This window comes from Aythya fuligula, chromosome 2, assembly GCF_009819795.1.
Source record: "Aythya fuligula isolate bAytFul2 chromosome 2, bAytFul2.pri, whole genome shotgun sequence".
In the NCBI taxonomy this organism is placed as follows: Eukaryota; Metazoa; Chordata; class Aves; order Anseriformes; family Anatidae; genus Aythya; species Aythya fuligula.
In genome coordinates, this window is record NC_045560.1 from 4,084,687 (window position 1) to 4,097,057 (window position 12,371).

The 12,371-nt window shown below is 34.4% G+C and overlaps 1 protein-coding gene across 5 annotated transcripts in view; it reads right to left on the reverse strand.

Annotated features, from left to right (window-relative positions):
- The window catches only part of ADCYAP1R1 (ADCYAP receptor type I), a 138,534-nt gene that overhangs the window by 12,927 nt on the left and 113,236 nt on the right, over nt 1–12,371 (reverse strand). For all 5 annotated transcript variants that reach the window (XM_032182860.1, XM_032182859.1, XM_032182857.1 and 2 more), the window contains exons 13-14: nt 11,121–11,190; nt 9,680–9,771 (exon numbers count right to left, since the gene is read on the reverse strand). In XM_032182860.1, coding sequence (XP_032038751.1) covers nt 9,680–9,771; nt 11,121–11,190 — 162 coding nt within the window. The remainder of the gene's footprint in view (nt 1–9,679; nt 9,772–11,120; nt 11,191–12,371) is intronic.

Below are 12,371 nucleotides of genomic sequence, written 5' to 3' on the forward strand. Positions count from 1 at the left end.
AACTTCAGGGAAGGAGACAATAGTGTGTTTAGTGAGAAAAATGTACCACATCAAACAAGATTCTTAAATGATTTTGAATTTAGGTTTACTGCTTGAAACAGTGACTATGTATGCCCAAATCCAACCATTAAACATCAGAGAATATGATTAGTTTATGCCTCATAATCTTTAAAACATATAAACAAGTAAAATCTGCAGTGTGTTTATTGTCTCAGTCAGGCAGAAGAAGTGGACATTCAAGCGTTATAGACAGGTCTTAGTCTGGTCAGCCAACAAAGCTCAGCATTGGTGTAGCTACATTGGGTTTACATAATTTGGAGCTCTAAAGCTTCAGTTATGTTGCTGTGCTTCACCTGCCTTACATATTTCAGAATATCCCTGTGGGGAAGGATCCAAGTTTCAACCCATCTCCTTAACCCTCCTTAGTGAAGAAAAGAGAATGATGTTTTTGTTGAAAAGGCTTGGGCTTTCAGGCATTTAATCATCTGAACAACACCAGTGATTTCAACTGGAGTAAGACAAATTACAGTTCAGAAACTCTCTCTGTAATGATACTAATGCACAGGAGCTGGAGTTCTAAACTATGATGTAAGCCATGTGTACAACCTTAGACTGGCCGAATTGTGAGGTAAAATACATTTGCTTAAACCACCTTCATAAAGACTGAATTCAATATTAAGCCATTGCAACTTGGTGGCCTTTAAGTGAGTTTTCATATTATCCAAGGTGAGAAAAATTTCTTCTGGGGAATTAACCAGTTACCACCACATGGCTACCGTTATGCACAATATTAGTTAAAAAAAGCCTCATGAGCATTTCACCATTCCAGATTAAAAAATAAAAATAGAAAATCTTATGCTTTCAATGCCTTCTTCCTTGTCTCTTCCATACCTCAGGATCTAAGGACTATCTACTTGCTTGGAGAATCTCCTCTAAGGAAGGATGTCTAATTCTTCAGACATAAAACCAAAATCACTGAATGTGAAGCATGTTAGTTGCTGAAGTGAGACACGAGAAATCAATGGTAAGGAGAAGCAGAGACACTGAGGGAAAATTAAACTCCTTTTGTTCTTACATGGTAGAGGCAAAAATGTGAATGGCAGAAAAAAGTGAATGGAAAACCATGGATGCTGGTGTTCATCGAGCTTTGACATAAATTGAAAGCACGTTCAAGATCAGAGATGTCAGAATTATTCCCCATTCTCTGCAGTCTTTTAACAACTGCTGCATGACCAGTTGCTTCAACTTTGTTTTTACTATTACACTAAGTAAATTCCAAGAAATAACGCTGCAAACTCACTTGGGACAAATAAAATTCCAAGTTTTTCCTTTTTAGTGTAATAATGCCTTAAAGCAACTAACATAGTTATTAGCAGTGCAGGAGGGAGAGTGAAAACATCTAGAATGATCTGATTTGGATGCTCCCATTTCAGCTTCCAATTTGAGGTTTCTAAAAAATGATCTGAATTTCCAAAATTATCAACGTTATCTTCTCTACTAAACAAACTAAAGGATATAATAGTGCTCTCAAATTTATGGGTAATTCATGAAGACACATTGCCTTTGGCACTGGACATTCTTCCACTGATTTCAGTGACCACTAACATTTATCAATGTAGATCAAAATTAGGTTATTCATTTCAGTGAGGTGCAGTGACTTTAGAAACACATTTATAGAAACACATTCTTCAGGAAGCCTACCTTATTTTTGCTAATTAGTGAACTTGAATGTGTGACAAAAGTGGTATTACAGAGGGTTTAGTTACTATAATTGATTTCCTATTAAAGGAAGAAGTTTTATATTGTGCACATTGTTAAAGTATTTGTAGTTTTTAAAAAGCAGTGCTGGAACTACTTTACATAGAGCATTTCAAACCACACTTGTGTAGTTAAAGACCTATGTTTACATATGTACTCATGGACCCTACACACATAAATAATACTGACTTGAGCCTTCAGTTGTTATGAGTGCTGTTTCCTAGTTTCATACCATCTATGACAGTCAAACCACAAGATTTTAGGTAGAGGGTATGAAAGGTCTCAAAAAGAAGAAAAAAAAAAAAAAAAAAAAAAAGAACCAACTGTACAAATGTTTGCTACTAATATTTTTTTTTTTTTCAATATGAATTCAGAATACATTTTTTTTTTTTCCACTTAAATAATCTTGGCAACAGGGCTTAGTGTTAATTCAGCCTTTGATGGAACTGTTGAGAGAACATCAAGCTTTATACTACCGTTTCTTCCTAAAAATAAAGAAGAAACATTTCTATCAAGAGAACCACACTCTTGAATTTAACACAATATTGTCCTCACTCTCACTGATCGGAACATCTCTCCTTAATCTTTCTAAAGAAGTGGCCTCTCTTTTAATGCAAACACACTCTTTTCTAGTTCGTGTCTTGCTCTTGTAACAGGTAAGGTAAAAAAGTCTGTTTGCACATTTAGGACAGTCTGTGGACAGAGAATTTCAATCTCTGAGACAGCCACAGAGCGTGATAGAATCATTTGGGAATTCTGAGACATTGTTAGAGAACTGTTAAGCAAGAAACTTACTTGAGTTAAACAGATTTCAAAATAGCTAATTCATGAACCACAGAAATCAGGAGTGTATCATTTCCTCTGTCTGTATAATCACTGAAACAATAAACTTACCCTTGAAAATACCTTACAGCAATGTGCACAAATAGTGTTTAAAGAGAGAGTCTTCATATTTTTCATTATTATTTCAAAATAAAATGGTCATCAACTTCCAGTATACAGGTATCACCTATGCAGGCCAAGACACAATGGACTTCCACTCTAACCACCTCCTAAGAACTTGAAATTGCAGAAGCAGAGCACTTTTAAACATTGTATTAATCACAGAGGTTCTTGCAACCACAATAAACAAGTTTTGTTATCAATGATTTCAAAATCAGAGCCTGTTAAACATCCAGAAAATGTTTGCAAATCATTGGAAGTGGATGGAATTCCTTTCAGAAATAGTAATTTGCTCTTATAGTAGCAGTAATTTCCTCAGGCAAGTGCTCCATGGAATAACAAAACCTCTATCAAGGTGGACATACTTAGGCCTGATCCCATCATCACAATAAGAATGGAAAAGATGCACAGTGAATGAAAGGACAGCCTTGTGGTTGAGAAGCCAGATTTTAAAACAGAAGACCAAGTTCAAGCTCCTCTACCTGCCACAGGCATCTGGGGGGATTTTAAGTAGTCCTCAGACTTTTGCATCAGACTCAGCTGTTCAACAGAAATAACACCTCACAGAAGCATTATAAACACACTATATATGCTTTGCTGATTGGCTTTATACTTCTTGAGAGCAGAGAAAATCTGTAGATAAATAATCAAAGCAGAATAGGATCTTCAATTATTTTATCTGAAAATAAATTAATCCCTGTGCAATTATATTCTTATTAATTATGGTACATAGCCTATATGATCTTATATTCCTAAGGAGTGTACTCATTTTTTTTCCACATCCCTACCTGAAAAGATTTTGCAGAAATTAACACTCCTATCCACCCCCAACCCCCAACAACTAATAAATGAAACCAAAGGCAACTCCTCAAAACAAAACAAAAAAACAACCCCCCAGATAATTGTTTTTCTTGGAAAATGTCAATGGAAAGTATAGTAGTTGTGAATGCAAACATTTTCTCTAGAATATTAAATAAATTAGTAGAGAATTAGTCTTAAGAATCACAGTAGTAAACATCTGCTTTCCTGGTATTTCTTAGGAATGAGAACTAGGTTCTTGGTGATCATGCACTGACACCAAATTATCTTTGTCTATGTTTTCCATTTTATTTTCTTATGATAGAAATTGGTTAGCAGAGGGACATGAGTTCCCTTCTTTGTTGGGTTAGTGGGCATTCCAGCACTCAACTGACAGAACCTGGCATTAGGAAATTAAAGTGCCATGCTAAAAAATACACCGTTCATCTACTGTCTGTCATTTTCCTGTCAGAAATTAGACTTCTTGCCATGAAGACCCTGTCAATAATTATTAATGCCAGCAGTCGGAGCACTTGCAGCAAGACAAAGCAGTAGCAGAATGAATCACTGAGTGTCCGGTGACTTTGTAGGTGAACTGCAGAGGAGTGTTGTTTACCAAAACATTTCTGTCACAACATTGCCTCTCCTGCCCTAACCCTCTAGGTTGCACCATATTTAAAATCATACCTACCTATGATATATGCCATGTTTCTCCTTTCTTTCCAGCAAGATGCTGATTGGAGGAATGACATAGACCTGAATTAGCTAGGTATTTATGGGGTTTATTTTCTTTTTCATTGAATTTTCAACTTGTGATACAAAAATTATGATGAAGAATCTGTTAAGGCAAAAGCAGAAACAAGCTTCCCCCTCCCAGGTTATACTATTCATGACCAAAAAATAAAAATAAAAATAAAAAAAAGTAAATTAAAAATAAGCAATTAAAAATAAGATTTTTTTTTTGTTTTGTTTTGTTTTGTTTTGTTTTGTTTTGTTTTTTTTTTCCCAGTTAAATGTGCTTTGATCCTTGAAAATGAATAAATAAGCAGACTTGATGGAAATGTTTGGGCCTTTTTAATTTTAAAGGTTATTTCAGCACGCATCTTCACCATGCATACCTACTTAATTACTGTACTGTTTTATGGTAGTGATATCATTAGTTGATCTGTCTATAATGAAGCTTTCAACACTGATCCTGAAAATAGTAGCCTGGATTTAAGTTTGTGCAGGCATTGCTAGAAGAATATGTTTTTTATAATGGGTGAATGTACTCTCTCTACAACTACTTGACTCAATCTCAGATGTCTGAAAGTAGAGTCTGACATACCAAATTACACACTATCGGCTGGATTTCTCCCAAGACAAATAATGAAGCTTTTCCAGAATAACTTATTAACTGTTTCTTAAAACTCCAGTTCAGGGACTGATGTATGAAAATCCTTCCATACAGCATGGGCTCAACACACTATGTTGATCCAGCTTCAGTAGGGTTGTGAATAAGTGTTTCTAGTCCTTAGGTATGTTTCCAGTGCATGTTAATATTGTATTTATGAACTTCTGATGTGCTGCTACTTCACTTTCAGCATATGATGTAATAGTGTCCCTAAATAATTTACTACTACCTCTTCAAAATACTTGCAAACTACACAAGTGGATATTGGTAAGAATCAGGCTGTGTCTTCTATTTGGAAGCACAATAAGCAAGATCTACCTCGATTGAATACACAGATACAAACACATTTTTGTTATAGGATTAAGTATGTCATGACCATAACCACAATAAACTAAAATTCTTTATGGAATTCATTTACCAGCTCGGGCCAGAGACATATTTGGACTATGCAGATAGCTGTCTTAATTGTACCAGGAATACAATCTGTGTCACTTTTTGACTTGCTAGCACCCAAGGATCTCAGAACTTCTCACTCAGGAAAAAAAAAAAAAAATCTATTGCATGTGCATTACTGGGCTTGTTTTCTTTTGATACTTAATTTGCTGGAATTATTCAGGACTGACATTAACTGAATTAATGATTTCAGATTAACTGAAACCAGAACATGGTCCAAGCAGTGAAGATATGTCCTTTTAGATGACTTAGGCTACTCCCTCTTAACACTTAAAAGTTAAAAACCAAAACAAACAAACAAACAAACAAACAAATCTGACTACTGAGAGAAAGTATGAAAGCTGCTTTAAATTCTTAGGGAAAAATAAATAAAAAGGAATCCTAAAATCAAAATCAAAATTAAAAAGTGTAGCTTTTATTTTCTTTTTTTTAAGTCCTACCTCAGCTGCTTAGATATTTTTGATGAATCTAACCCCCAGTCATTTCAAACATAAGAAGGAGTTTCTATCTAAAAAAAAATACCAGTGAAGTAAGCACAGAGTTATTCTCTTGCAACTGACACATTTTCAGCAATTCGGTCTGAAATGAAGTAAGCAGCATGCAAACAGCTTTGAGGGGAACTAAATGCATGATGAAAGATCAGTTAGCCATGAGACTGGTAATGAATGATTGAACATACAAGTTGATAAAATGGAAGTTTATGATAACTAAAGCCTTTGACTACTTTAGAAAATAATTAGGAGTTAGCTACGTTTCCAAGTTTTTGTCAGCCTAAAGGAAAAGGCTATTACATATATTAATCATAAGGAAGGTTTTTAGAGGCAATTTTTTATGAGAGTGAAGCTCTCATTATTGTGCTGCAGATTATACAAATTATTATTTTTTTAAAAGCAAGTCTTGCAATCTCTAGTGGCTACACTATGTTAATTAAGCGTTAGCTCCCCAGTAGTGCAATCTTCTGTTGTGTTCCTGTCATAGCTTGAAGCTAACTTCAGTAGTGGGAATTTTTAATAATGAATGCAGTGTGGTAATAATATATGATTAATCTTTGAATTTAAGCACATCCCTAAGGCTTGTAAATTTAAATACAGGCTTAAGTGATTTGCAGAATCATGACCTCTGTGTCTACAAAATTGAACTGGATGCAGATTTTCCTAACAGAAAATAAACATTAAAAGCTCTCAAACCTGAACATATACCATATATGTAAGAAGAAAATAATTTCTCTCTGAAGTCAAAAAATGAATTATTATTTTTGTCTTTTTTTTTTTTTTTTTAAACAGAGTTCCCAAGTCACAGGTCTATAGTAGACAAAACAAAGTCTTATAATCTTTTCCACATTAGATCATAATCTGATGGCAGATTATTTACAGGCAATTTCTCTGGAGTCAGAGGTCAAATTTCAACATAAATTTTGAATCTGAAACATCTGAAGATTGTGGTGTAAAAAACTATTTCCTCATATGCCTCATTGTAGTCTAACAGGTACATAATCACTACAAACACTACAAAACTGTGATTTAAATTTCTTGTTATCACCATGATGTGGCAGTATTTACCCTCATATTGAAGGAAAAGCAAGGGATTGTGTCAGCATTTTTCATCTGTACTGGTGTAAGGTCAGATGGTGCGAATTAAACAATTGCAGAAGGTTTAAATGATCCTTTGCAACTTTGCACTGAGGTGGATCCAGTGAAGAGCTCTCTGGAGCCTTTGGTTGTCCATGCTCGGCTAATGGTGATGGAAGTCCTGGCTTAAATGTTGTTCCCAAGAGTGGAAGGCTGATATCAGAGTAAATCTTAATCACTGCTTCAGTGATATTACCTTTATAAACAGGCTGAGCACACTTCCTCAACCGTAGCTGATATGATCTATGTACTAATTATTTAATTATGTTGTGGAATAAAGATCTGGATGAACAGTTTGGCCTGGTGGGGAACTGAATGAGAAATCAAACTACTTTGTCTTTCTTTTTTTTTTTGTTGTTTTATTTTTGCTTGTTTTGTTTTTCCATTACAAAGATTGTGATTCTGTTGAATTCTACAGTGTTCAGCCAAATACTGCTGGAAAAAGAACTTTTCTAAAAAGTTTCATTTGTTTGCTATTTTCATCATGTAAATAATATCTGTGTTTTCAAAATGAAAATGGGGAAACATTTATATTTCACTTCACAGGTTTGAATGCAACTAAGGGGTTCTTAAAATAATCTATCGGCATGGAGAGATAAGGCTTAAACAAATAGCTATTAGCATGCACTTTCCTGGGGATTTATCAGTCTACTAGGAAAGTACTGGAAATATTTGATCTGTATTTTGCATATTTCAGAGATAATGAAATGAGCTTTAAATATTCACTAGTATGAAGTAGCAATATAAGACATGAAGAATGCTTATATATGGGCCATAATCTGCAGAGATTTCAATATGGTGACATTACCATACTATGATCTAGCCTTTTCCTTTGTTATAATGACTCTCTTTTTACAGGATATGTGTGCAAAAATAAAGTGTATGCCTGGTGTATATCTGCATAAACTTATTAGTTTCATTTCTGTGTGACATTTCTGTTGTTGAATCTGTTTGGATAAACAACACTCCGCTTCATAACACATACATAAAGGCAAGATCAATTTATACACACCCATTTATAAAGTTGCAAAGAAATATGAAAAATAATGGCAGCGAATGAAACAGAAAAAAATGATGTTTTCTTTTTTTTTTTTTTTTTTTTTTTTTTTTTTTTTGCTAACTATACACATAGGAAAAATATCAGTAAAACCCAGTCACCATATTGGTCAAAAATGACAAACATGTTTTATAGTCTAGTCAAATCTTTAGAGTCTGTGGCATGCTTTGCTTCATATGTGCGAGATGTGCAGCAGACGTCAAACATGCACTTAGCAGGTCTTAATCAGAACTAGCTCTGCACATCTTGGGTACCAATGACAGTCTAAGGTTCAGTGGCTGACCTCCCAGAAGCACATACAAAGGAAGACTTCATGCAAACTGTAGGCAAACCATGCATGGGAGACAGTTAATTTATGCACTATAATTTCTCATGAGTTATAATCCAGAGAAATATTGACCTGCAGAATGAATTTGAAACATTGTTTATGGCTGAGATTATGCTCATTGTTTATGGCATAGTTTAGAGCAAACATCAAGGGCTGTATTTTCAGTATGTAAATATTATCACTTCATGAAAATACAAAGAAGAATAAAGACGAGAAGGAAAGTAAAATAGGCAGCTGGGGGTCAGAGTTTTACCTGAAAATCATTTTTTAAATGGATTATATCATTATACTCTGGGTGAAACTGATCTTTAGGGAGATAATTAAAAAACAAACAAACAAAAAAAGTATTACAAAATAAAGGTCTCCTACTTTACCCTGACATATTTAATTTTTATTTATTTGAATAACTTGCATTTTTTCACTAGCAAACTAATCAAAGAAATAGTCTTATATAAGTTTACGAGTGCTAGAAAATGCTGGAATTCATAAAAACCTGCAAAACAAATGTGTGTGGTGTTTGGACTACAAAGCCAAGCAAGCACCAAAAGTGCTGCTACATTCGCTACATATTCACAATGATTATATAATATTTTATATGGTTGTATGCACTCAAAATAGAAATGACTGTCTCAAATGACCAACCTCAATCTTCTAATGATCTCGGTAAATAAAGGGGGGGTAGGTGGGTGGGGAGGGGATGCAAGCTTTAATAAAAATAGGCACGATAAAGTTTTAAAACCTCTAACGGATTAAAAGTTGGATTTCTTATGCATTTTTAAGCAATTCTAGGTATGTTGTGAATTATTTTGCTTAGGTTGAATTCAAAATTACCAGAAACATGATCATGAACATAAGCAGCTTTAGCCAAAGATCCTGAAATCTTTTTACCAAATCTCATTGCTCTCAGTCAACTTTGGACCACGTCTCTGGAACTTATGAAGCACAGCAGACTCTCTCATGAATACAATAATATTTATGCTTGGTCAATATGTTAATTTACAAACAATTGAGCTTTAAATAAGAATTATTATTATTATTATTATTATTATTATTTTTTATCTAGCATTTATATTTTCTTTTTTTTTATTTTTTCTTTTATTTTATTTCCTAAGTGCTTTAAAGATGAAAAAGAGTATTAAAATGTACTTCAGTGGCTTTTGAAATAATAATACAAAAAAATCTAAATCAATCAAGTCATTTTTAATAGATCTTGTGACTTTTTTAAAGTCAAATTTACTCAGATGAGTTTTTTTTTTTTTTTTTTTTTTTTTCCTATGTGTATATTAGAAATCTGAATTGATTACTGCTTTATTTGTACTTACAAGTAAATGCTGGATTCATTGCCTCCAATATCAGGTGACTGGAGTTTCTGCACAAGTATCACAATTATGCCAATAAAAAGCACAAAATTTATCTGGGGGGAAAAGAGAGGAAATTATGATGACTGTGATATATTTTTTCAAATATAAGATGAGACTTTCACAATGACTTGCTGGCTCCATTGTATTATTCTTCTCCAAACTGCACTCTAAAAGTTTTATAGGGTCATTAGCTAAGTTTACAAAAGGCATATTGCCCCTTTTTCCAGACAAAAATATCCCCCTGGCAGCACTGAAGTTAAGGAAGAATGTAGTTTATCAGAAGAATGAGGTAAGACAAGTATAAACACAAAGGTTTAAACATTTGTCATTGTCCACTGATCATGCTTAATTTCCGTTGTCTGAACTAAAGCATTTCTCAGCTTAGAAGTTTCCACCATCATTTATTTCAGACAATATTTAGTGTCTGCCATTTCCTGAAAATCCCAAGTTCTATCACTTTCCTATCACTTTTTTCTATCACTTTGGCTGAACTGTCCCAAGATGAGATGAATAAATATATATATTTTTTCTTTTATGTTCTTTATGACTTTTAGTTTTATCTCATCCTGAATATTTATTTATTTATTTATTTATTTATTTATTTTCCCAGAGAATTGTGTCATTACAAGTAGAGTTTTAAAATTTTGGAGAAGAGCAAAAGCAGGTTATTTTGATGTTTTGAATTCAGATTTAGCTGTGACCTACTCTATAGGCCAGAAGAAAATACGAAAGTTAAGGTTTTGCTTGTTTCTTTGCTTGCTTACTTTTTTTTTTTTTTTTCTCTTTGAAAGAGTTGTCAGCATCTATTTTTTTTAAGAATCATATTCTATCTGGATGTGAAAACTACACGTAGATGGAGAACTCTTACGTTATTAGATGAATTACCTTTAACATGTGTGAAAGTTACTGTACTTGAGAGAGGTGTCCAAACACTTAACAGGGGAGGCACCACATGATAAAGACATCTATATCTAAGTATCTACCTGTGAGTTTGATGTCTAAATTCACACAACAGTAAACAGAGACCTTGCCAATATTGTCACTGGAGTATGGAGAGCAACTTAGCATGTAGACACCTATGTGCAGTAAGACAAATTGCTTTTTAGGTGCCACTAACCATATTGCAGAGAGGCTCAGTCTCATTTACTATACTGAAGAGCTCAAAGCTGTTTAAAAATTCCTGTTAACCCTGGGGCAGAACCCAGAGACCAAATGCCTCTCAGTTGTCTATATGTAGGTATTGTGCACCATTCGGGTAAAACCCAAGGCCTTCATCATCTAAAGAGAGCTTAGATACCTTGTTGACAGTTGAACACTATGTAGTGAAGTCATTAGAAGAAATTTCCATCAGTCATTTGCCCTCAGAAGTGCTGAGGAAGTGCCTCCTTCAAGTGTTACTTACCATGATTGATCCAACCACAGGACCCTTGATCACCCACCACAAGGCCGTGTTGTCATTCATGTCCCAACAGCTGCAGTTAGTAATGAAAGAATGGGGTAGGGAGAGAGAAGGAAAGAAAAAGATGAAGATACAACAAGGAAATTAATGTTTACAAACATTTCTAAGGAGGCAGAGAGTGGGATGTTGGTCTTGTAGCTAAATTACTTTATTGAGCTTCAAAAGTTCCTTAGTCTATTCCTGTTAAAGCTTTCTTTTACAGATTTTAGCCAACTCAACTGAAACTAGGACAAACCTATACATATACTGTGATTTCAATAGTACCTTCTACTAAATAGTTTAGACATTCTAGAAAATACTTCTATGCATGTTCCTGTGTCCACAAAGTACAATTGTAAAACTGTCCATTTTGGCCAACATCTCTGTAGAAGGGGTAAAAAGGCAGAAGTACAAAATTAACAGGAAAGAAAGGTCCAGGGTTAGCAGATAGGAATTTTGGATCCTGACTGTGACAAGAGGATTTTGACACATATCTTGGACACAACAATGTAGCAGGGACCAGCTATATTCACACACAGGAATGATTTTCCAGTCAATGAGTTGTCAGTCCTACCAAGGAGCAATGATTCATCTGAGAAGTTTCAAGTTGTGGGCAACAGTTGGGGTCATCTCCTTTTTTAAGCTGTCAGGAGTGAATGATCATAAATCAAGTGGCATTTCTACCTCAGCACTTAAAATCTTCCTCCAGATCACAGAAGGATTACACTGAAGATTTTTCCATATAGGTTCATTTGGACATTCCTTTGTAGAGCAAATTAATTGCAGGACCCATATGGGTTTTAAACTTTAACATTTATTTTTAAAGCTAGAGGAATGATAATAATGGAAAATGCCTTTTTTTTTTTTTTTTTGCCCTGCCACAACACCACCACACTACATTAATTTATTACAAAATTTGATTGTCAGTTAATAAACATATTTTATTTGTGTCTGCTTTCTTCCCCTCCTGCTTACCTTCTAAAAAAAACCATGAAAACACAGAAAAATGTCTTCGTACCTGCAGTTCAGAGGAGGATGGTTTCCCTCCCACTGGGACAACAGCCAAAAGTCCCAGCAGTGGTTGTCATGGTACATTTTTCAGATGACAAGTAACAATTTGGAAGAGCATACAGGGGTAAAACATGGTTGATCTTATGAGAGCTTCATACAATTTCTATGTCACTTAAACAGTACTCTGGTAGCATCTGGGGGAAA